Source organism: Seriola lalandi, unplaced genomic scaffold, assembly GCF_002814215.2.
Source record: "Seriola lalandi dorsalis isolate HSWRI2012SDOR001 ecotype SW California unplaced genomic scaffold, Sedor1 jcf7180002054677, whole genome shotgun sequence".
NCBI lineage: Eukaryota > Metazoa > Chordata > Actinopteri > Carangiformes > Carangidae > Seriola > Seriola lalandi.
This window is the reverse complement of record NW_019525230.1, coordinates 1437666-1464977: the sequence shown is the minus strand read 5'-3', so window position 1 is coordinate 1464977 and position 27312 is coordinate 1437666. Positions and strand designations below refer to the sequence as shown.

General features: G+C 41.7%; 1 protein-coding gene across 3 annotated transcripts in view; it reads left to right on the top strand.

Annotated features, from left to right (window-relative positions):
* The window catches only part of LOC111666576 (vertebrate ancient opsin-like), a 57325-nt gene that overhangs the window by 6896 nt on the left and 23117 nt on the right, over nucleotides 1-27312 (top strand). For all 3 annotated transcript variants that reach the window (XR_015438192.1, XM_023421947.2, XM_023421949.2), the window contains exon 2: nucleotides 1957-2285. Coding sequence is in view for 2 of the 3 variants with exons in the window: in XM_023421947.2 (XP_023277715.1) it covers nucleotides 1957-2285 (329 nt within the window). In the remaining variant the exon portion in view is untranslated. The remainder of the gene's footprint in view (nucleotides 1-1956; nucleotides 2286-27312) is intronic.

Genomic DNA, 27312 nt, shown 5'->3' with positions numbered 1-27312 from the left:
ACGCCTGAGAGAGGAGATGTAAAACTACATTGAGATTGTTTTTGGTTCTTAAAACCACAAATATATCTTCTTATGGGTCAACACTTTGAATAAAACACCAGTAAAAGTATAAAATGTGGGAGGTTGAAAGTCAAGTGCTTTCTCGCCACATTTGCACACACATTGACACATTTATCCCCGCTGACTTGCAGTCACATTAAACTTTTCATTACTTCCGCTTTTATGCCCGACAAATAAGAGTCACAGTTCACAAAAGTCTTTGTTTGATTCTTGTGAAAATAGTTTCTTTTTTAAAAAATTGGTTTGCTGTCACTTTACCGCACGATTAGATTCATTTTGCCATTAAACTTTTTGGCAGGCAGCAATCGAAGTACTGCTGCTAATGGATCCATGTGTTGAACTACTGACAGGAACGAGGGTAGCTGTCAGAAAAGATTATTTTAAGTCACTGCTATTCATCAACCAATCAGAAACAATCACAATTTGAAACAGTTGTAGTCTACCTTTCAGTCTCTGCTCTAAAACACAGTGGGATAAAGGCTATTTCTAGCAGTTGTAGTTTCGTCACTGCTTTGGCACTACACCATTGTTTACTGATGACATCCAGCTAGAAACACTATCACAAAGGCTTGAGCTTAAATGTAACACCAGCCAGTACACCTGTTGTGTGAAGACAGTGCTCCTGCTGTTTCCTTTTAAACTTCAGAGTGTAGCCAGAGAATGACGTGGGAGGAGTGGCAGGCTGGAGGAGATGGAGTGATGATGAGCTGAGATGAAAACATCTTTTGTCAAAATACATGGGAAATATGTTTGGGGTTGGTTGCTATGAGTAAGTCAGCTCACATCAAACAGAAGCACAAGTGGGTTGTTGTAAAACTTGTGTTGACTTTGTAATATTGCAGTAACAGAGCTAATAAAAGACCGGAGCTAAGCAGTCTGTGCAGGAAAAACAACATGACCGCAATACCTGGGGGCAACAGACAAGCATAATACGCTGTGCCAAAGAGACTGCAGGCAGCGCTAATGCAGGTGCACACAGACGGACACAAAAACCCTCACAGAGCTGGAATCAGTTTCAGTCTTCTGCCTCATTTTTCTAACTCCCTGCCCCCTCCTACATTCCCCTCCTCAATGTTTTACCTCTATTCATTCCTTGTGCTGAGCAGTCATGTCTTTGGCACCTCAAAGAAAGGTCTGAACCATTTTCCTCAAGGAGCATCCACTTTAGGTCCACTTCATTGCCAACCGAAAATCAATGGGCATGAAGGACGGCCTTGCAGATCATAATGGCTTCAAAACAAATAGCTAACAGGATAAAAAGGCTGAGGGGTCAGCATGAACACTGAGCTCCAGGCTCCTGCTGCTCTGCCTCTGAAATACTGAGAAAGAAAAACACTGAGATATCAAGAAAAAAAAAATCTTCTTGAAGTCTTTTGTGTTGTATTCCACTGCACTGCTTCAAGCAGAGAAACTACAGGTAGTGCCACTGTCTATGATATACAGCTGCGTGTATCTGCTGCAAACCCCGGCATGTGAACTGAAATATTAGATGATTACACCACTGTGTTTGCTATAGTTTCATTACACTGCACATTTCACTAAAGCAATTGTTTTTTAAAGTCATAACCCGGCCTCCTTTTGAAGCAATAAACCATAAAGCTCATTTCAGCTGTACTTGTGATTTCACAGAGTGCTCTGTGGCTCTATATCACACTAACAGCGAGGTTTCCTCACTAGAGTAGATAAACATTTGGACAGACAGCACATTTTGCCTGCATCTGATGGCCTCATTAAATGTGATGTACAGTTGTCAGGGTGTAAAAAGGGAGAACAAACCTGCTTGTGATATCTACAGTGTTATATCTTGCTCATGTACTTTGTTTTTAACTCCTTCTGTAAACTGCTGGCTATGTAGTGCTTACATACGTATGTGTGTGCCTGTCTTTCCCGCTGTAGGCATCGTGTCCCTCATCTCCCTGGCCGTCCTCTCCTATGAGCGCTACAGCACCATGATGGCCCCCACTGAGGCAGACCCCTCCAACTACCGTAAGATCTCCCTGGGCATCGCCCTGTCCTGGGTCTACTCCCTCATCTGGACTTTGCCGCCGCTCTTAGGTTGGAGCCACTATGGCCCCGAAGGTCCCGGGACCACATGCTCTGTCGACTGGACGGCCAAGACAGCGAATAACATCTCTTACATCATCTGCCTGTTTGTGTTCTGCCTCATCGTGCCGTTCCTGGTGATCGTGTTCTGTTATGGGAAGCTGCTGTGCGCCATCAGACAGGTGAGTCAAAATGGCAACGGGGAAAACTTCCACCAAAACTTCACCCTCAACACTGTCTGCTGTGTTAAAGATGCACCTTGGGTCTAAAAATGTAAAATCACATTGTTCATAAACCTCAGACAGACACTGGCACTCGGGACACACTGCCTGCGTTGCATGTTCGTGATAGCTACCTCGCTGAACTGATGCGGTTCGCACTCGTGCATGTCCACACTGCTGCTGCCAGCTTTGTCTTTCTACATTGAGTTTGTCTTGGATAATGGCCATCAATAATCAGATGTTTGATTTCTTTTCATTATAAACCTTATTAAACTCATTTAACTTCATTCAGAGCAAAGACAGAGACAGAGAGAGAGAGAGAGAGAGAGAGACAGACAGAGAGCACACTGGAAAATCGCCGCCCTTCACCTATTAAATTATTGACATAATGTAATTATAGCCTACATTAGGTTTCTGCTACAACTAAATTGTTCACATGTGGCCTCCACTGTCCACATTCAATTGCTAAAATGGTTACAAAATGTTTCATATATATATATATATATATTTATATATATATTTACTCCAAATGTGACTAAATCAAATACACAGACAAGCCCCCGCGGTTAATGCAGGTTTAATAAATGGTTATGATAATATATCAAGCTCATAGGATGGTATCTTGGTATCTTTACTTCAATGCCAGCTGATTCAGCAGATGTTGGGAATCTCACTGTGACAACTTTACATATGGAAGTAAAACTAAATTATATGAAAGCTATTGGATGTGGCTTTAAATTAAATAACCAAATAAAAAACAAGTCAAAACTCCAATATTGACCCCTGCAATTTAAACATTAGAAGATGCAGTTATGTTGTCTGTTTTAGAGACTGCCTCAGAAACGATGTTTGCTTGTACAATGCAGAAGTTGTGTCCTGGGTTATGAAACATTTTCATTTGATTCAAGCAGATGTTGAAAGAAAGTGACAAAGAGAAGACAGTTGTGTACCCAGTAGATTAAAAATGTAATAAAACAGAAGACTTAGATACTGTTCAGCTAACTTAGTATGAGGTAATAACACTGTGCTGATGATTGAATTCCTCAGTGTGAGTGTGTCACATTTGTTGGGAATTACAGCTCATGCCTTTAATATAATGTCAAGAGCTGAATGTACATGAAAACTCTATTTTGTTGTTGAGTAAATTTATCCTCTGAAAAACTGCGGTTCTCTGTCCACTCTGTTATTCCGCTGCCGTCTGGATATTACAGCATCATTTGTTCAGTTCAAACCAGTGAACTGAAACCTGCAGCTGCTTTATGAACACTTATGCAGCTCATATTGGACCTAATTATATGCTGGTTTGTTTGTTTGTTTGTTTTTTACAATCTTCCATTCAAACTGCTGTTAGCAGAGCTAATGAGGGTTAAGAACCATAAACTGTGGCTGTATCACACTGAAATGACCATCGCTGCTGTCACTGCAGGTCCACAAAGTCCATCCCTGGGTCGTGGGCAGTGGAGCTGTATTTAGATGGACCACACTACACACACTATTTACTTTACACATATATTATTAGAGTGGACTCGTGTTAAATTCAGAATGAGCTCATCTAGAACATGTGTTTATGAAGCATCTCAGAGTGGGAAACAGGTTTTAACTGGACAGACTCAGAAAATCAAAGCCCCTGAAAATCAGGTGTTTGCCGACCCCCAGCGGTTTTATCTTGTCACCTTGCTGCAGTGATGGACAGGTGTCCCCTAGGACCTTGTGACTTTACTGTTGGGTGTGGTCACAGGTGAAACAGAGCTCATCTCTGAACACATCCACGACTGATGCTGGACGTGATCAGAGATGTAAGAGGCTTGAAACTTTCAAGGTCAGCAAAATGCTCTGAGACAATTGATACATGTATAATAAACGAGAGGGAACTGACTATACACATTTCTGTCAACAGAAACGGAGCACTATGAACTTTGTAAAGGTACAATTTATGGCAGAACTACAGTATTCAAGTGAACCAAAAACGTGGCCTCTGGGTGTTACAGTGTATTTCCCTACCCTGGGTAATATTAGTAAACTAAATACTTCCCCCTAACCTGTAAAGATACAGAAGTTAAGAGAAGCTGTAGTAGAAAGGAGAGTTGGACAGTGAAAGAGAAGAGCCCAGGTTGCAGCATCATGGCTGCATGTGCAGTGTTGCACACATGCTGCCCCACACTGACTGACTGAAAGAATATGAGGGCAGACATTGTTCACTCTCTCCAGGGAAGCTACACACTCTCTCTCTCTCACACACACTCTCTCTCTCTCTCACACACACTCTCTCTCTCAGACAGACAGACACACACACACACTCACACTCACACTCACACTCACACACACACACACACACACACACACACACACACACACAGCTGCGCAGTTGCAGCAAAAACAGGTCCCTGAGCAATTTTTCCAGGATTACAACTCTGTGAGCATCATGTCCTCTCAGACAAACAATGATTTGTGTGTGTGTGGGTGTGTGTGTGTGTGTGTGTGTGTGTTTGCACAAGCCTGCCTGGGCTCCGTCTTCCCTGATGAATTGTTCAGCAGCCTGGTGTATGACACTGACACAACTGCGAGCAAAGACGAGTAACAATTAATCTAATAACAACAATGTGGTCTTCTTTTCTTTCATGACCTGTTGTGTAAGGTTTTTGCTCTCTCTTTGTAGATTTGCATCAGTTTCTCTCACTTTGTTCTTTCTCTTTTTCCCCCTTTCCACACTTTATCTGTTTGCTTTTTCTATTTGTCTTCATTCATCAGAAAACTTTGCACAGAGAAAGGAGGAGGTGAGGGAAAGTAACAGTGTTTAGTTCTTTCTCTCTTTGTCTTTGTCAGCCTTTTTCTACTTCTCTTTCTCTTACGTATCTATTAAATGTCAGCTGCAGCTTCTTTGTCCCTTTTTCTCACCCTTTGTGCATGATTACATGTGCATTCTTTATCTTTATTTTTGTTTCAATGGCTGGCTGTGCTGCTCAGGGTTGTTCTCCCACTGACAGTCCTATGTAAAGTAAAGGTTATTGTTCAGAAGTAAAGTCAGGTCAGGACTGATAAAAGTAGGCCAGCAACTTGTCCACGAAAACTTAAGAGTGGAACTCCCTTATCTAATAATGTGACGATCAGCGGAGCAGTCAACACGGGGGAAGACTTGAATCTATTTGGGTTTCGGTCCGAGGTGGTTTGCATTGAACTCGCTCCCAACTCGTTGTGAAACCAACTATCAGAGAAAACCGTTTCCATGATGTGAAAATCTGCTCCTCACTCAGTTAGATTATGCCTCATCCTGTCCATCAAATGCTTTTGCTGGGAGAAGAAAAGACACAGACAGGCAGACAGACACTCAGGCAGAGCACGTCTCTGCTTGCTTGTAAGTGTCTGTCAGTGTTGTCATCTCTTTTTATTGCTCCTTCTCTGTGATGGCAAATTGAGGTCTCTATCAGCGCAGAGGACAGACGCTGTGAGAGAGGCGAGTTTGTCCCTTCGCAGGCTCTTCAGTCAGACAACATGGAACAGGTGCTCGCTTCACAGACCTGCTTTTTATTATTCCTAATCATAATCTTTGGCCGTATGTGTTCTCTGTCTAAACCGTGATGACAGGTTGATGTGACACTGAACGATCAGACGTATTGACTCATAGCAATCAAGATCCAGATATCTAGAATGATCATATTAGTAGATGTAGTATGAGTATTCATGAGTGTGTCCTGCTATTCGGTTCACACACAGATACAGATACAGTGTCCGAGTTACTCAAAATCAGTCTGTGCAACTGGCCAACATATTCACTCAAACAATACGAGCCAGTGTGACTGTGGCCAGGCCTCGTCTGAGACATGGTGTTGGACAGAACATCCCCCCTCCTCTCGGCATAAACAAAAGATATATCAACTATCAAGTTATTACTAATAACAGCTTGAGTGAACTCACATGATCTGCTCCTGTGTGCAAGCAACACCATCTTTTGCCCTGAATATACAATAGCAATTTGTTTCCCTCTTGCTGGGCTCCTTCGACCTAAAGCAGAAACATTACTCCAAACAGCTCAGGCTCATACTGAGGCTGTGTGAGCTCACCCAGGAACAAGAATAAACCAAAACATCAACATATAACTCCTGATGTTCCTGCACTGATATTGAAGTTACAGAATCAAATGGACATTCACTAGTGTGCAAATTGTGTTAACTGTATTGTTATTGTGGCTTTTGTCAACATTAAAGCGACGCAGGCCGATTTTAATGGTGTAAAACTACATCTCAGTTTGTCTAAATATATTCCTGGTGTCAGGCGTGGACACTGCTGGGACATTTTCTTGGCCCTTAAACTGCAATATACAAATGTAATGACTAACACATTGCTCTGAATGTTATTCTCATCCCAAACAACCACAAACACAACAAACTTTGGACTGTGGAGGCGGCTAGTGCATCTTTTATCTGGTTAATTAACAATGACAAAATTAAACAAAAGTCGTGTTGTCTCCTGTGACTTGTTCAGAATATGTAACACTGTCTAGTATTCTGCAACTGAGCACTAACGGTGCCCGACGTCGTGACAGACTTTTATTTTGTATTCTGGTACAGCAAGTAGTGGAGTAGTTGATAATGGCCTGGGTTTGGATTGGGAGGAAGAAATTGGAGCTTTCTGCAGCAGGACCAGGGCGAGAGCTGAACTTTTTAATTTAACATTTAATTAGACAACTCACTGCCAACACACTCACATAATGCTGAGACATAAATCTGGAAATCTCTCCACCAAACCTGCTGTTCTGCACATTAAAGTGTAAAGTCACATCTCCACATACTGCACATGACTCACTCCTCAAACATGCTTTCAGATTGATGTAAGAGAACATCACCTCATCACTGGATTGATTCTGTAGAGGCATATTCAGGTGCAACATCACCAGTTTAAGCTACACGAACTGCATCAAATGCACGTACTGTACCTGTCACTATGGTTTTGTTGAACTGGTCTGAGCAGGTGGGTGGCTACCGAATGTGCCTCTCTTCCCGCTCTGACGCGTTACAAATTACCAAAATAACCTAAAAGGCAAGGATGAGGTGAAAACATCATGGGACACCAAAATAACAGGAAAATAGCAGCAGTTTTTCACAGCGAAGGCACATCGTGAGCTGAGCACTTGCATGAGAATAGGCCCCTTTATGTAAACTATGACAAAAAAAAAAGAGAGATATAATATGTAGTTTTGCAGAGTGATTATTCTTGACTTACATAATTTAACATAATTTGTTGTCTGCCTTGATATTTCTCACGGAACCAAGATAATCATCAGACTGGACACATATTATTTGGATTCGGTTAACTGCTAATTCATTGCTTTGTTGCCGGAGGACAGTGGGGGACACGGTTGAAGTGATGAGCCTTGGCTCTGATGATTCATGGTTCAAACCAACGCAGTTCATCAAAGCTATTAGATTTCCTGATCCAAACACCCATCGCCCAGTAGATCTTCCCTTCAGTTTCTATTAGCAACAGAGACGTCATTACAATAACAACGGAAAGCAGCATTTCATGAATTAATGCTTCAACGAGTGACAGGGATCCATGACACTTGAAATGGTTTGGATGAAAACAAGAGGATAAAATTTGCACATGCACACATACAAACACATGAAGGAATCTTTGGTTAGATAACAAGCAGTTCCCTCCCTTGTCTCAACATCTTTACCCTTGGTCTGAATTCATTATGTGACTCATATGTCCCTGTGGATATCTAGCAATACTCTCAAGTGCTACAATATTTCTCCAATATCCTGTGAGCTATGTGGCACAGATGTAGAGATGGAGAGGAGGAGGGAGATGGAGATAGCAAGACGAAGTGAAGGAGTTAGAGAGATGAAAGGGAGAAAAGGAGGGTGGGGTGAGGAGGAGGGTGACTGCTGGGGTCCTAATTTGTGGTGGCCCACATCAGATGTAGTGACCTTGCACTGGTTACAAGCTGATTTTTTTTTTCCGCCTATGCCCATTTGGTAATTCCATGACCTGCTATCATGTTCCACGAGAGCACTAGAGGGGAATCTCAATGCAAAGTAAGTGGTGAAGTTTAGATTATGAAATTATACTTCTACCTCCACCTACGTTGCTGGCATGCACAAAGGCACTATAAAAAATTTTCCTATTCATATTTAATAGGAGAAGCGGTGGCTCTACTGCAGCCCATCAAACACAGTGGGCAAAGTACGTTGGGGGCAAAGCTGGTGAGGGGTCATGTCTATGTTGCTGCACTATTGATTCTTCGAGTGCTTCTATTCTTGCTTTTAGCAATGCACTTTTGGGGACAAGTGGCTGTGATGCAAGTGGTATTGTTCACATATATTTCATATTTTTCCAGCTAAATGCAAAACATTCTCTGGTCCCAGGCTTTTGAATGTGAGGCCCTTCTGTTTTTCTTTGTTTTACATCATTATAAGCAGAATTTCTGACTTAATCTTGCTCCTGTTGGTTAATTCTGTTGAAACACTTCCAAATGCGTGCAAGTGTTCACCAACTGTCCCCTTTAAAAAACACTAGCTTGTGTTCAGTCATGTGTCTCCGCCCCGTCCAACTAACTATAGTCTGTCCGTCGTTACGGGCACATTACGGCTTCAGTGAACAAAAAGAAATCCAATACAAACACTGCGGAAAAACTACGAAAAACTCAATGATAAAAAGATAACATCACCAATTTGTTTAAGTAATAAGTAATGTGTGCTTTGATTTCAGCTCTTAATAATCAGATAGGCATAATTGCCCATATAGCACAGAACTATAGGGTATAAACGTAAAGAAAAAAAGCACATAATTGTTCATTAATCATAATCGAGGTAAATATTTGTCATATTCAGTCATATCTGAAGCTGAAATCTCTTTACTACTTTTTGACATTTTAGAGAATGAACATTTAATTAACTGAGAAAACAATCAGCAGATTATATGATCATGAAAAAATTTGTTGCAGTCCTAAAATGGCTAATATCAAAAAAGTGACGGTGATGAGAAACATTGTATAAATGCAGAAAAATAAAAAATAAATAAAGAAAATTTGTTGGGTTGCCATGGCGGCATGTGCGGACGCAGTGCTCAGTGTTTTTGTTGTTTTACATGTCCTTTGTGCAGCAAAACTCAGTTACAGCCTCCAGGATTTCTGGAGATTGGCAGGGTGAGTATGATGGAGGACCCAGTGTGAAATCAAGAACAGCTGCATCATGCAAATTTAAAAACTGTTTTTCTAAATTTCATCAACATGTTAAGTTTGCTCCAAGCGGAGAAAAAGCACTGGACCTTGTTTACATCCAAGTTGTTGCTGCTAATGTAAGACTGCTCACTCTTACCCTCATGGCTGTGTGGTGTTTGTATGTCTGGTCTTTGTTGCACTGAGGTCTGTGTGGGACGACATTTAGTTTCCTTGTAAGACAAAAAAACTGAAGCTGAATAATTGCAAACAAATATTTCCATTTTGCAGAGGCAGAGCTTTCTTTTCTGATACACACACTAACAAGCTGTCTGTAGGAACACTTATGCTAAAACAGTCACAGCAAATATACACTGAGTAAGGATTAGTTTATTAGGTACACCCAGCTACATTTAACCAGGAGTGTATGTTTTTATTTCCTTCCTATCTTGTTATCATATCACACTCCCTGAGGTTGGGATCACTGGTCTACACTGTCCGCAGGGCAACAACAGGGGCTAGAGGTGTTCATAATACAACACCAAATTTGGAAAAAAGAAGGTAATAAAATAAAATAACAAAACTGGCATAAATTAGTTGGAATTAATCAAACTCCAGTGAAACACTAATTGTGTCTCTGATCGCAAATTCCTTAAAATCTGCTGGTAACGTCCAAGTCTGCTCCTTCTAAAAACCGTCTGTGCTTATTTCTTTGTTCACCCTAATGTTCCACATCACAAAAACAGCAGTAACTAAAAACGCACCCCACACACACACACACACACACACACACACACACACAAACACACAACACACACACACACACTCGACAGAAAACAGAGATTCAGCGACAAGGAGACGCAGCTGTGAAAGTACTTATTGGCAACCCTCAGAATGAAAATTGCCAGCACTTCTGCTCGATGCGAGCAGTGGGGGAGCGGCGAGATGCTGGAGTGCACGGCTGCTGCGCTGCAGAGTCGGCCCCACGCTTCAAACCAAAATTAGTTCTCAATCAGTCTGGCTCCATGATAAAGTTCTTACTCTCTTTGTGTTGTGGGCTGCAAGTGTCCTTGCTCATTGTCTCACTGGGCACTTGATTTTTTTTTTACTTGCCTTTTTCATCTCTGTATTCCTTTGTCCTTCGAGCATCTACCTCCAACTCTGTTTCACTCTTTTGACCTGGTATGCTTATCGTGTGTGTGTGTGTCAGTGTGTTCATCATTCTCACTCATCTCCATACATTCGCAGTGATTGTCCCCGTCAGTGGTTTACTTTTCTGAGTCTGTGCGCACGAAGGCACACACACACACACACACACACACACACACACACACACACACACTTCATTCTCTGCAGTGACTGCTTCAATCCCTGCTTTCTCACTTGCTCCTTCACTCTTTTCAAAGCTCTCTTCCCTCATCTCCCAGCTCTCCGTGTGCCCTCGTTGCATATTCTTTCCCTTTCACCGTGCCATTATCATCCGTCTTCTTCACCTTGGTTGTCTCGGTTGCCATTATCCCCTCCATCCTATCTCCGCCCCTCATCACCTCTCCAGAAAGCAGCACGATATGTGCCGTTTTTGTATAAGAATGAGACAGATGTTGACATATGATAACAAGTAGTTACTTGCGCAATTGTACAAAACAAGCAAAACAAAGTCAGCTGGGACGCCCATTTTTTTGAATAATGTGCATATGCTTTAATGCTCTCTTTGGTCACGTGTTCCCACCTGATAGAAACAGAGAAAAGTCTGTAATAGTTAACTTTTATAGTCTTTGGTGCAAAGAAAACAAAGAAAGAAAGAAAGGGTGGTTGATTTCTTTTGGAGAATGTTTTATGTTGGAAAGAAACAGGTCATTTATCCCCCCAGGTGTCAGACTGTCCTCTCTGCTCAGTGGCTGTGTAACCTGCTGTCAAGAAGTCTTGAACATTTCATGAAGTGATTTGTTCTGTTAACAATTACCAGGGAGACGGAGCAGTTTTATGGATTGTTTTTATGGATGGAAAGCAGAGGAGTGATGGAGTGGCTGGTGAAAGGACCGATTCTGGTGATTAGACATGATATCCCTGTCCTGAAGTCTGACAAAACATAGTAAGAGTTACAGTAGACATAATGGTCACAGAAGAGCAGGTTCACTAAAGTAGTTCCACCTTACACTTTCTGGAAGATAAAAAATAAATAAATAAATAAATTTGGCTTTTTAGGAAGACTTAAAGCTTGGACACACCAGGATCTGAAATGGTGAAATTTTGCTGCAGTTTCAGTTCTTTCAAATGAAATCAGAATAAATTGATCAATAGTTTTCAAACTGTTATTAGACGATAAGAGTTGACAGTACAAAAGTGTATTTCAATATACTGTGTTAACTGATTGTCCAGTTAGCAACCAGTGACTTGCAATAAAGCTCACACCGGTCTGGACCTCTTTGTGTGCACAATCGAAAAGCTAGAAATTGATTAGATTAAATAAGAAGCACAACATGAATACTAAACCATGAAATGCAAAACACTTTAGTCTAATAACAAACTAATAAAGAGCAAGAGCAGTGCAGTCTTCAAATGCTGTGATGCAGAGACAGGGACTGCAGACTTTTTACCTTTTACTTCAGCTTTGGGTTCCCTGACATCTGCTAACTTCTTAATACCAATCCGTGGACATATGGAGAAAACATTCAGCTCGCACTTAAAACCAAGCCAGGAGACACCATCAACTAGATCCTGCTGAGACTTTAATTGATAATCTCACTGAAGAACACTACATCCAAATTATGATCAGCAGACTTCCAATATCCATCAGGAAAACAGAGAAAGATTCAATCTGTTGGACATTTGTTATTACCACATGGATTCTTGAGTAATGGCCAAAAATGTGTTTTGTGCGGTGACAGTGACTTTGACCTATGACGACCAAATTCCAAGTCCAAATGAACATTCGTGCCAGATGTAATGAAATTCCCTCCAGGCGTTCATGAAATATCGTTATTCACAGGAACGTGAGCCTTGTAGTATTATATTTTGGGTCATCTACCACTCTCCTTACTATTTAGTATAGAAGGTCATATCTCAGTGTTAAAGGGTTTGTTTACAGATTCATGTATGGTACCAACCTAATGGACATGGTGATGAGTTTAGACATCCTGCAATCTAGCCTTTTAATTTCATCCACAAGGCGAGTAGAAAACCATCAATCAGGTCTCAGGCCTCTAATCCGTTTCCCTTTTTAAAATGCATCTCTATCACTGTGTTTTCACCTCCCATCCACTCTACTGAAAGTGGAGACTTTTGGAAACACTGCTGACCCCGTCTTAGTTTGAAAACTCCGGGTTGTGTTGGACTCGGGCGAAAACGGAGACTTTCAGAAACTATGAGCTAGCATAGCAAGCTAGCAGCTGTTGTTCAGGTAAATTCAGCATTTTAACACTGCTGCTGTCTTTGCTGTTCCTCTTTCAGAGTATTTTTGTAACTAATCAAGCGCAGAGTGGACAATCTGCTTCCTGTTTACACCGGTTCGCACATGCCCAGTGTACACGATTGCTCAGGTATGTATGCGTTTTCAGGTGTGGCAGTATGGACGGAGAACGTTTCTGATACGGAACTAAAACGCTCGTCTGGACGGAGATCGTTTTCGCAGTAGTGTGGACGTAGTCTAAACTAGAACTGCACTGAGCAATGATGTCATTAATTTGTAGTTTTTGAATCACCAGCTTCAAATACATTTTTGTTCCATATAAGTATATGTCTCATACACATGAATGATGAATAATAAAAGCAGGAGTTTGATCTGATTTAGGCAGGTACCGATGATTACCACTGCGTCTGTTCTTGAGGAGCACATGCTTCCAAACTTAACCATTCAACAAAGTCAGTTCCAGAGAGTATGTTCTTAATGACACTCTCCTCCTAATGTACATGCACACACACACACACACACACACACACACACACACACACACACACACACACACACACACACACACAGCTGACTGCTCACTTTTTTTGTTAAAGGAATAGTTCGACATTTTGTTAAACACAGTTGTGCTTTCTAGGCGAGAGTTACAGTAGATGGGAAGACAGATGCCACTGTCGTTTCTATACGGTAAATATGATGTTCTCCCCAGCAGCTGGTAAGACTGTCATTTTCACACTTCAGTTGTTATGCAGCTTAAACAAACATGCAGAACATGTTAATTAGTGAGCTTCAAAGGTAAATTTTGTTGCCTTTGGACAGAGGCAGAAAAGCTGTTTCCCCCTGTTTAATGTCTGTGCTAAGATAAGCTAAGCATCTCCTGGATGTAGCTTCACATTTAGCTCACACGCATGAGAGCGCTATTGATCTTTTCATCTGACTCTTGGCAAGAGAGAGAGAGTAAGCGTATTACCCAAAATATCAAACTACTCCTCTCAGTTTTAGCTTCAGTCTATTAAAGATGAAAAAAGTGAGTGACGCAGTCCCATCCAAACTTAACTGCAGCTTCTGTAGGAAACTCATCTACATGCAAAGGAAACTTGTTTTCAAACTTGCTTGCATACACAGTATTACACACTCTACATTCTTGCACAGGTGAGTTGCTACTTTTACTTATAAATTTGACATTAATGTATAACTGCATGCGTCTGTTTCGGCCGCATGCTAAGACTGTTTGAATAAACTGCGTCTACATTGCACATTGATTCTATGAAACCCCTTTTAAAGCCGCCAGGAGGATGTATCATTAGTTTAATTCATTACTGAGATGTACTCATGTGATGGCAACCCCTGAGCCATTTATTTTACTACAGTTAAAGCTGATTATGATGCACTTGGAAGAGCTAATTTTTTTTTTTTATGGCTGTCAGAGAGATAGTTGTTGAGACAGAGGGTTGATTGAGGTGGGTGGTATTAATGTACAAAAATAGTATGTCACAAGTCTTCTTCATGTCAGCTCTGATGTGAAGAGTCCTCATTAATTTTAACTAACCGTCTAATGAAGCCGACAGTACCGTGTGCACGGTTATCAGTCACACAGGTAACATCGTGAACATTGCATTGGTATAATGTAAGCCACATTTTATTTTGGCTGTACAGACAAAATGTGAGTCACAGCACCACATATTTACTACACGATCCACAGTAAGTTTGATCACTAACTTGCCCACATGGTTAAAGTTCTGACAGAGAGAGGAAGTTACTTTACTGACCCACAAATATCAAATGTCCATATAATCTCAATAGAAACAAAGGCGTTCTGTATTACTGACCCAGTAACTCATCCGCCACATGCAGAGCAAAAATTAGTAAATTATTCACTATTTCTATATTAATTATTGACACTTGAACCATCCGACTGCTAGGAGACAAAGTTTTGATAGCCATCATCTAAATGCCATGTGCAGCCAATGTGCTTCCAGTAATTCCCATCTCATTTGCCTCCAAAGCAAACTGGGACAGGCGGATCTGAAAATATCAACCCCAGTTTTTCACTTATACGCTTTCATGTCGGCTTCCCAAAGAGAAAAAGTGCAAGCATCAAAGTCGCCACAAAGTAGGAAACCACAGGGCAAAAATAGTCACTTTCCTGTTGCGTCACGCCAGTTCTTTTGTTTTTTGGTGCAACACAGCTGGTTGTCACAAAATCAATGTGGAATCTGGCTGGACCTAAATAGAGCTCTAACGAATTTTAGTCCCTTCAAAAAACCACCACGGTGTCGGCGCCGTTTTCTTGGTTAAAAATCGGACAATTCTGCAGGACACACAGTATAAGACATACAGTCAACATTCAGACACAGTGCTCACCGAGCTTCACCACAGCTACCTGTGATCTTCACTGGAGAGCGGCGACTCGTTAAGAAGCTGGATTAAAATACTGTTGTTTGTCTGATCGTAGCTGGAGAGGAGAAACTAAAACACTGGATAACATGAGATGCCACATTTCCCTAACCTTAATCAAGAATTTTAGTTGCCCAACCTTAATTTCTATAACCATGATAGAGAAACATTGGTAATCAATGTTTTTTTTTTTTTTGTTTGTTTGTTTTTTCAAAAAACAGTGTTACATGTTCAGAGTAAAATTGAGTATCAGTGTTCTTGTCAGATGATGGAGTTGGGATTCCCTGGTTGTGTGAGCATTTGGGAGGAGCTTTAAGATGGGACAGCCTTGAATACCCATTACAGAATATCCAGTCACGAGATCTGAACTTTTAAGGAGTAAGGCCCAAATTGGCTCAACCCTGTCTTATCACAGCTTTGTCCAAAAATGACACAATGAATACATGATGTCATTTTCCTGAGCGGCTCACCGCTCTGTTACTCTTTCTGGAAACTCTTTAAGACGGAGTGTTGTGTCTCTTTGAGGAGTCGTCCTTGGCTGAATCTAAATGGTGCTGACATTTTAAACAACGACCTGCAGTTTAATTTGGCCAACTCAAGGATTCAGGGTAGAGGAACAATTACCAATAGTTGGCATGTGAATGAGTCTTTTCTTTGTGTGTATTTGTGGCGGCTCGTCTGCATGTCGGCTGTAGTTTCACTCTTTACTCATATCCTTGGCTCTTCCCTCTGTCCTGACCCATTAAGCCATGACCTAATTGGAGAAATTGAATGTGAGGCAGCCTCTCGTCTGGCACTGCCAGCCTCTACAGCTGTGTGTCTGTAGGATGCAGCAGCATTTCATTGTCGGCTGTGACACACACACACACACACACACACACACGCACACGCTCACTCATTCAGCAAAGCAGTGATGAACAGTGATGCATTCCTTCAAATTATAGCAGTTGTTCGTTGCCATATTTTACAGGCCACAGGTTTATTGAGGATGGCCGCCTGCTGTTATGACAGGGTGTGCTTGCCCAAGCTCCGCCCCTCCTGTCTTTCTCCTAAGGATATAAATCTAACACACCTCTTGAGAATTCTGCATTGGAAATGGAGCAGCGGCCACAGATATATTATCACTTTGATTAGGTTCTTCCTGACCTATTTTCACGTGTTCACTTCTTCCCTGCTCCTCCCTAATAAATGCCGTGTGCAAATGGAAAAGTTGACTTTTGCTGGAGATTCCCTTTCCTAACAAATTCTATTTCTTTTTGAAATCAAAAGGTTTGCAATTAGAAGCTCCGTAATTTGCTTCTGCTTTTGAAGTTTCTTGTAACCAGTCTTGATCAGTCTGACATTTTAGCCCGCTATTTGTAACTATCTCCCTCAGAATATCTTTATCTTCTTCCAAGTTGGTCCTGCGAGATCTGGGTCACATGCTGCTGGTTAACAAAGTTTCACATCTGAATGCTGGGCAGGAAAGAGGGGCTCTAAAAACGTTGACTTAAGCCTCAGGGTGGGATTACTGCACAGAAACCTGCATCATCATGGATCTCACTGGACTTCAGCTGAGTCCAAAATTTATGTCTGAGTTAAGGGGCCAGAAGGTAATCTGCAATCACTCTCCGACAAACTTTATGTCACCTTCACTGACACAGTCAGGTCACCTTTCCACCAATCACAGAGTTCATTCATTCATGAAACATGTCATTCATAAGAACAGGGTCTAGCCCTCCACTTCTCTTAGCTCTGGAGTTCTTCCAGTTGAATTAGGAAGAGTTGCCCTTGAGGATCTTTGTGTTAAGTCTTAAGAGGAGACTCTTGGTTAAGAACTTTTAACTCCATTTAAGAGGACCCCTGGTGTAGGATAATTAGTGAGTACCACCCCCTGATATTCAGTAACACCTTGCTGTGATGTAATTGTCTGGTACCAAACAGCAGGTTTATACATGAGTCAACTTTGTCAAGATTTACCACAGTTTTTTCACTGTTTGCAAGATATACTACATGACTAATTACAGAATGGTACAACAGCATAGGTGAGCAAAATATTCATTAACATACAGAATCCTGTTTGCAGTAAAGAGGGCGTAAAATTAAAATACACCATTGGAAACTACCAACACTGACAATCGTTCATAAGCCTGAGGTCGGAGAAAATGTAAATCTTCACATCTGTATTGTTGCAGCTTGGCTAATTGCTTTGTCATACACTATATCAAATTAACTATTCATGTGGATAATTAATTTACTATTGGAATTTAATGTCCCCCTGATGTATTAAACTGGAGCCACACTGTGCACAATCAATAATATTTATACTGAAAGTGTTTAAAGCCATACGGAGGGGCATCCTCCTGTGAGTGTGTGTGTGTGTGTGTGTGTGTGTGTGTGTGTGTGTGTTTTAGGCAGTTCCAGGACACAGTGAGCGATGAGCTGTTAGTCCCCTGCCGCTGACTGATGAAACATAGGAACATAACAAACAGTCCAACTCTGTGACTGTGTGTGTATGAGCTTGTATACACGTGTGTGAGCACGTGTGTGGGTGTAACATTTTACAGCACAACTGTGCACGGAAGTCAGTATGAGTTTCACTGAACAGATTGGTTAAAGGGGCCAATTTTATACATGGAGTTCAATTTGCTTGTCAGGTCTCCACCCCTGCTGTTTGTTTTTGTTTAATCTCTGCCCCTCAATGTAAAGACGATGCGAACTTGCCCGTTTAACAGCCTGCTGTGTTGGTGTATATTTAGCATTTAAGTAAAATCCTAATTGTAGAAGTGACCATTCAACTGAAAGCTCCATCTCAAAAACTCACCAAGTCTCATTTAGTCTCCTCTGTTTGCTTAATGCTGCCAAACGTCTCTGTGTTGTGTGTCTTTGACGGTTCATGTGCCAGTACAGATGTAACAAATTATAGCGAGACGACTCTGCAGTGTCAGAAAAAGCCTGGACTTGGACAGAAATCCTACCTTATTAATTCCTCACAGATGCCAGTTTTCTCATTTACACATTTCATGCCACTGATGTATCATAAATGTCCACATTCAGGTTGCAGATAAGGGTGCTCAGCACAATAAAAGGTTTGAGCTCTTGAGCAGTTTCTGTAGTTTAGTCAGGTAAGCAGTGAAGCTCTGAGTGAGTGAGTGTGTCCATGACCAAATGCATGTCTTTGTTAGAGTTTATATGTGTGTGTCACTATGTCATCTGTCGCTGGGTTTGACTGAGCCAGCCGGCAATCAACTCTAACTCAGGACAAACCCGTCAAATGAGTTGGAATAAATCGCTCTCTCTTTCAACAAAGCTTGTCACACAAATATAAGCCTTCAAGGGCTCAATTTAGTTCAGTGAAGTGACAATTTCCCCATAAATTTCCACCTTATATTCAATTTAATTTCTTGTGGAGTTCTTTTCTTCAATTTAACGGAGGTAGAGGCTCGTGCAGAATATTTTAGGAACCGGATATGAGGCAATCTTGATGTCAAAGATGTCACTTGTGTTTGCCAAAAGCAGGCATGCTGAAGGACTGCTACGAACTCATATTTGACACCTCGCTCACAGCTGGCGGATACGACTCATTTTGTTCCTGGTATTTGGTGAACTCTATAGAGACTTCTGACACTGGAGAGAACATCAGTCCCCTGATTGAGTCCCTTTAGAACTTGCAGGAAGCAGGACAAGAGGCAGGATCTCCGGACCAAAAAGCAATCTAACAGTTAAAAAAACCCCTCGAGCTCTACAATTCAACAAGTCAATTCCACACCACTTGCACAGTTCCCCCCTCTCACTTTAGTCCTCTGAGTGCTGTTATTCCAAATGAAAATGAATGTCCCGGCACTTCATCTCCAGCGTGCACACACATGTGCATGCACCAACCCTCCATTCATTCCATCCGCCCCTGAATTCCCCCAGCAGCCCGACGGAGCCTCACCCTCAATTTGATTCCTGAGTCCCTCCTTTACAAGTTGTTTGTCTGTAGAAAGCAGCCGGGGATGCTTATTCCCCTGCAGCACTCAATAGATTTATTTGACTCTCCCTCATTCAATAAAAGTTACAATCATGGCCCTTTTTTTTTTTTTGCATGACCTTGCAGACACCTCGATGTGACGGCGAAGGGGGGAGAGATGGAGCAGGTGGAGGGGAGGCACGTGGGGATACAGAAAAGCTAGGCGAGGGAGGAGGAGGGGGACAGTGAGTGTTAGTAAAGCGACTCAACGGAGCGTTGAGGATTCTTGCTGAGAGAGGCCCTTTGATGGGAGACAGACTGGAGTAGTCTTTGGCACGCCACGTGAGGCTGGTGGTGTACAGGACAAATGCAGCAGACACAAATCTTGCGATCAATCATGTTTAACAGCCAACAACTGCGCTGGCAGAACCCCCGGGCCGACTCAGGAGCTGGAATGCTGAGGCAAAGCAAGCCAGTCAAAAGTGCTGTGCCTGTGTCTTTTCCCCTTCTGGGCAGGTGTGTGTGTGTGTGTGTGTGTACTGTGGGACTCTTTGTCTGGGTTGATGGAAGGGCGAAAAGTGCAATCAGACTGGTGAGGATGTAGCTTTCTGAGACGTTCAAGTTACGGTGCTTCAACTTAGCTTTGATATAGAGTTTCAGCTACTAAAGCCCTGCCAGCGGGGGAAATAAAAAAAATCATATAGAGGAATTTTCCAAATGAACAACAACAAGGTTGTAACTTAACTTTTTCAGCGATTACAGCATCGCCTGAAACAAAATGAGCCACTTTTATTACAATTACAGTCGCGTACCGTAGGTCTGGTAACGTCCTGGCTTTCAGTCAGAAGCTGGGGATGTTTTGATAGCGACACATGATGTGCTCGTGTTTAATAAATGATCAGATGAAGAACCATCTGTCAGTCATGAGGAATCACAGTTTTTATGAGGGTGAGCTGCGAGAGTTGAGCGCTGTGGCATTAGTAGTTCAGAAGTTTCCGCCTCATTAACTGAACTTTAACAGAGTTGCCTGCAACTATCATATATCTCTTTATTTTGTTCCTCTCCACATCATCTAAGTCACATTCAACAGTGACAAGATAAGTTTTTGGCTCTCAGCATTTCAAAGTTTGATGCAGCTGACTCACAGACTTGAAAATGGGAAAAGTGTGCAGGCAGAATTTACAGTAAAGGCTCTCAGAAAATAACTTCTAATCTTTCTTTCCTGGTTGAGCTGGTATAGTGTTGCAAAGTTGTTCCAGCTCACCTCTCCCAGGAGTTTCAAGAGTGTTGACAGTGCATTCTCGCAAAAAAAATTCTCCCGGCGTGGCAAATACTAATTACTTCAAATGATTTGGCTTAGCTCTCCATTTTGTGAAGGGTTTTATAAGGGCGCGTGCGTTTGAAGGCGACAGCAAGAGACGGTTATTTGTGGCGGCTTGCTTAGAAAAGTGCACTTACACGACAGCCCTCTCTCTTAAGGTTGAGCGCATGTTTGTGTAACTGGCGAGGCAAACATGGCTGCAGCCGCCACACTTTACTCTGTCTGCCCAAGCTAGAAGCCTCCCTTGCTGAATACAATGTGGGACAAACTCCCACAGCAACTGTCCATAATGACGATACAAAGCCAGAAACAGGAGAGGGGGAACTTATCAAATTACACACAACAGGACTTTAGCTTCTCTGCTGATTTGCCACTAACAACTGGACTCACGGGAGAGGAATCGCACATCTCCTCCTCCGCCACCTCTCCTCTCTTGTTTCTGCTGCTCTGATCCCAGTCCTCCCTTCGTACACTTTTACCTCTCAAACACCCTGTCTCCGCTGTATCTCACTCTCTGCACTGCCCCTCCGTCTTCCCCTGTCTGCTCTCAACCCCCCGTGTCTAGCTCATACCACCTGCTTTCTGTCGCATCACCGCCGCCACCACCAATCTCACAGTCTAATAGCCAGTGTCTGGTGCTGCTGCGGGCGGAGGGGAGGGCAGGCAGCAGCTGGGGAAGGAGCGGGAGGTACACTGAGTGCCCCCCAGCCTCCCAGGGCTGAGGTGATTTTCGGCAGCCAGTCTGGCAGCCTCCCACTCCATCAGTGGAATCCAGTTAGCCGCCCTGAAGACTCCAAATTAACTGATTATGTGGATTCATTATGAACACTTAGAGTGCACTAATATGGTTGTATGTGCATGTGTGTGTTGGTGTGTATGTGTGTTGGTGGGGGAAGAAGGTGGGGCAGGCTGGTGTGATTGTGGTATAATTCTGCATCACCAACGGTTATTATCAATAAGTTTGTTTTTCTGTTAGGTGTGTAACTAGACTTCCCTCCGGGTGTTTGTGATTTATGAATGTAAGCTTACTTGTGTTGAATGTTATTACTGTTTTGCTTCAATCTGTTTTTCATGATAGAATTATACAGTAGATATTAGTGAACGAAAACAGCAACATTTGAACGGAGGCTAATGGAGAGAGAGAAGACAAAAAGGTGGAAATCGTTTGAGAAAAGGGGGAAACAGGAGAGACAAGGAAAGTATGGAGATGAAACTGAAAGAGTGGAGGGCTGATAACCAGGCAGTAATACAGAGGGTATGATACAGTCAGTCAGTGTGTGCAGTTTAGCATGTTACGGCTCTACACTTTCTGTCAGAGCTGTTTCTCAAATTGGACACGCAGTCAGAGTTGTATGTTGATTTAATTCAGCCCTGTCTGAGCACTATGTCAACATGGCTGTCTCCAGCATCCACCTGCGTGTGTGTGTGTGTGTGTGTGTGTGTGTCTGTGTGGAACATGCTGGAAGTGACTTATCCGCCACACTGGGGAACTCTCAAATGCCTGCTGGCCTGGTATCAGACACAGATTGATGTTCTGCCCTGATCCACCTCCAAATCCACCAAAAACACTCAACTCTCACTAATAGCGTTGTCCACCACATGGTACCACCAACTCGACACGACTCTATTCACTTTTGGTAGCAGGTCCTTCTTTTTCCACTGCAGATAGTGCACGCTCAATGCTGCGTTGTTCCTATAGCGACGATGCACAAAGTTATCCTAACATCATCACATGACACACACATGAACAATGGAGGATATAGAAGGGACACCAAACAGAGAAACGCCTGCATCTCCTGAACTGACCACGCCTTGGTTTCGGGTGTTGCCACACCACAAGTACACCACAATAACTAACGTAACGGACTACAGTGAGCGGTTACGGTCGCTTGGCTATTCAAAAGTGGCGAAATGACGATTCTCTCTGACCAGTCAGTCATCATAATCCATGAATACACTGACCTGATCCGGAGAACATAAGGTTAGTGTGACCTTGAGCTTTAACCACAAAAATCAAATCCAAGTTCATCCTTGAGTCCAAGTTAACATTTGTGCCAGATTTGAAGAACATACCATCAAAGCGTTACTGAGATATTCGCTCATGAGGATGGGACACACAACCAGAAAACATTATTCCTCTGGACACGGCTGTTGCCGGAGCGGAGGCATAAAAAGCAGCTGATCCCTCCAGCGTGTCTTAAGGCTTCAGAGATGACAAGCACAGGAAAACACAAATGCATACTGGGCCTGAAGTTCCACACTGCTTATTACATCCAAGCCCGTCATTTGAGTTTTTCATGCGTGCTTTGAAGTAAACTGCTGTTTTTTTTCCTCTCTGCTTCCAAACAAGAATTATCTGGTGCTGAAACCTGAAAAAAAAAATTTGAACCATAACATATTTGGAAGTTCGTTTGGCATAATATAAGACTTTGTTTCTTAAACTTTTAAATTGAACTTTGCAAATGATTTTGATGTATTTTATTCTGAGAGAAATGTGTGTGCCTGATGCAGAAATTTTTGCAGTTGGAATATCTGGAATAGCTGAAATACTCTAAGCTGGCGCTGAAGTCAGTAGTTGAAGGCAGTCAAAATACGACACTGAAAAACGGCAAAATGGCAGTTACAATGAAAAAGTGCTGAAAGGTGTTCAAGTTTTAGATTAAGTGTAAATTCAAAGTGTAAGAAAAGCTCAACTAACAGGCAGTGTTGGGGACTATATGTAATGAAATTAGTAGTCTAACTGCATGTTGTAGCAGGTTGCTGGCACAGGAGTTCAATACATTCATATTTGCATAGTGATTGATTCAAGCTAACTGCTGAAACTACAAACAAATTTGGACCATAACAGAGAGGAATGATTATTTATTTTATCACTGCCCGCTACTTTCTTTCATCCTGGCTGTGAAGGAATGCCCTGACAATGCATCCGTCAGGCGGCCTCAGCCTCATACTTGACCTTTTTGTAGTGCATGTGCAAAAAGCCAGGCAGGTGTTGCTCAGTGCTCACACAGTGGCAACGTCATCACAGATTAAAAACCTCAGCCTGAGGAGGAATCAACATGGACATACTTAAACAGTTATTGTATACAAAATCAAAACTTATATTCCAGCACTTTTCCATGAATAGTGGGTTATTTCTTTTTCCTGGATTATATATCATTTATGTATGACCTGTAGTTCGACTCTTTCCAGTGTGAAGTAATTGTTAACTTGCACGGCCATGTTTTCAAAGTAGTATCCCAAACACTGGAAATAGGATGTACAAAGTACAATGGTGAAGACTGGTTTAAGGTTTGAATGATGTGTCTGAGTGAAACTATAAATGAGTATGAAAAGAACTGAAGGGGAACTAGATTCTTTAGGATATGGAAGTAAGTTTCTGTGTGTTTTTGTAGACTTCTTATGATATCAGCTGCAGAAGCCATATTTTCCAATAAACATAGCTTTCCCAGTGACCCAGCCTGTCCTCATACCAGGTAAAAATAAACAATATTTTATGGCTGACTCTACAGGGCAAGCAATCCAACTGAGTCAACATGTTCCTTCTTGCTAGTTTTCTGTCATTGACTTAACTTGTCTGGCAAATTAGAACTAATATAAATGTGAATTTCAGTAAATTTGTCTTCGGGTGTCACCTCTGCTTGAACTTGGAAAATGAAAATACTTTTAAAATGAAGATAACTGTTTGCCATTCAGAAACAGTCAAATGAAGCAAGAGCCAGGGTTTAATTTCTGGCTGCAAAGTATTCATAATATTTAATTTCTCTTTTTCAACTTTCCGGTGTGTAATACAATATATATGAGCTGCAGAATATGCCAACAATGGGCTGTGAACTACTCTCCTTGAAAACTAACAGTACTAAAAAATTGATAGGATGGGTGTTAGGACTCTGTAGCACTTCCTCCCCTCCACTAGACCTTTCCATCATCACTGACAGGACTATAATGACTTCTGCCTGAAACCTGCAGGAGACCTGACTTGATTCTAGACAAGGAACTGTCATACAAAGCCCTCAGTGCAGCCACAACCTCAGTATGGGGGTTTTCACTCTCCCAGAAATCCATCAAATCTGATCTTCTCTCACCAAGGACTCAGGGCAGCTGAAATATTCCTTTAAACTGGAACTCATCCATGATTCTTGTCCTTTGAATAAGTCCTCCTTGAACAAGGCTAATAAGTTGAGCTGCAGCCTGCATCAGGCATCATTCCCTCCATGAGACGACCTGGTCTTCATATTTGTCTTCAGTATCTGTTTGCCTCTCTAGTGAGGAAATGACCTTCTCTCTCCATTTGGCATCGCAAAATAAAATATTTTCTGAACTCTACTCGAAATGTACATCATGTAGCTCACTAAGTGCACATTTTATGCCTGTCAAGTGCCTAACTATTAAAGGCTTGTAGAGGAACAGATCCTCCCATTCACTCACTGTAAGATCCTCTTTTCAACATCAAATATGAACAGCTACATGGCTACAGTAAAGAATACCAGTCAAATATTTCAAGTGACACAGCGCACAATCCCGTTTATCTGTCTCTCTTGCTTCACACACCATTATTCATCCTCTTGCATGTGACATGTTGTGATTAGAATAGATGGCTTTGCCTACAGACAGGAAATTCCTACAGCAGATGTCAGTGTGACAGCACAGTGACTATCTTTTCCCGTAGAGGGACAACATGGATGACACGTATTGAATGCAGGTTCTTACTCTCAACTTCAGTGTCATCTGGAAGAGCAAAACGCCCGTGTGGCAGAAAGCGCACACACGTGCCAGCATTGAGACAGGCAGAAAGAAGTACAACCCACAAGCTACACAATCACTGTCATTCACATCTTTCCTTTCAGCCAGGCACATTCAAATAGCCTTATAGATGCAGCAGTGTACAGTGCACATAAGGGGTAAGGTCACGTTGAGTTTTGCAACATTTTTTGTCCCCCTGATCTGATGTTTAGGAGATTTGTGTCCTTTTCAGTAGAAATATGATTTAACAAAGACATGAACCGGCTAGATCATTTGAAAGCATAGAGAGTAATAATAAGTAGTAAAATAAACAGAGGACCCAATTATTCTACATTGCAAGTTTCTATTTAAAACTTATAACAAATAGATATATAAAACAAGATATACAAAGCAATGAAATGGGGAATATTAATATTAAAAACATGCAAAGCAGAAGCATAGATATAAAAACAACACAGTCCACCAAATACATAAATCACCCTGAAACAATAAACCCTGGACAGATTGGAAACTACAAGACAGCGACCAGTGACAGCAGGCAGTACAGTTCACAGCACAGACAGACTGAGGACAGCAAGGTGTGATTGATCTTTAGTGCTGACAGAGCTGAGAGCTTTAAACATTTTCGGAAATCTACCCTGTGCAGCTGTACCAGAGGATGCAGACTGACTGACTGAAATTAGCAGGGTGAATGGACTTTTGTTTTGTTACATATTTGTAAAAGTTTTGCTACCAAGTGAAACCACATACAAAACAAACAGTACATATCTTATATAAAATTTGCCAGATTAAATGTATTGGTGTTAATACTGGATCTTATTTTGATGTAACTATCAGCAGTGATGCCATTCTGCCAACAGTTTGATGATACGTCTGTAGTGGCAGTTATAGTCGTGTCAGAAAAAACGATGACAGATATTTCTGACTGACATTGCTGAAGTTTAAATTATATTACATGAATATGGCATAGGCTAAGTACATTTTATGTGTGTGTGTGTGTGTGTGTGTGTGTGTACTCTTCTAGCTAACATTTCTACAGTCAGTATTATGACTAAGGCCGGGATCACAGCACTAATAGACTGAGGAACGACCTGTTGATAGTCATACAGACATCACACCAGCAACATTTCATAAAACTGACACCTTTCACTATAGTTTCAATATCTAGGCTGAATCTGAGTATGACATGGACATTAAGAAATATAAATATTATATTTTTTAACCATCGTAGTAAAATTTTATGTCAGAAGTAAACCAGAAATAAATATATAATGAAAAGAACTCCAATATTCATGTACATTACTGATGGCCATTATCCAAGGCAAACTCAGCGGTGCAACAGACATGAACGCATGCGAGCAGCAGCAGTTCAGCGACGCAGCCACCACGTACACACAGCGCAGGAAGTGTGTTACTGGTGTAACAACCAAAGCAGAGTCAACTACACTTCAAATTCTACAAGCATATTTTGTTCATTATTTCTAATGAAGCATTTATTAACTTTAAAGATTAATTTTCCTGACAAATTCTTTATCTTATGAGCCAGACTCAGTATGACTTCTTAGAATCGGCCAAAAGATCTCACTTTACGGGAAAACATTTACATAGGTCATATTAGGTGATGAAGCAAATGATTTTCCGGTGAGGACAGTCTTACATCCACATGCAATTTCCACATGTACCTGTATGTGTGAAAGGGACAGAACAACCGCACAACAAATATGGACAGTAGAAGCACACACAGAAACACATGATGAAAACGTCAAGATATTTGACGTACTGACACCCTAAACTTTATTCTATTTCCAGGCAGTTCCTGTTAGTTTAATTCCAAACTAATTTTATCATTGCAGCACGCTGGACAGACGATGTCTGAATAACAGACAGCCCGCCAGGGACTCAAGTAGAGACAATGCTCCTTCTGTCGTCGCAGAAAAAAAATTAGCCACTGCATATCTAATTAAGCCAGTGAAGGGAGTGAAGATATTCTCCCTTGACAAATATTTCACGTCAGATAGTTCCTGGCAAATT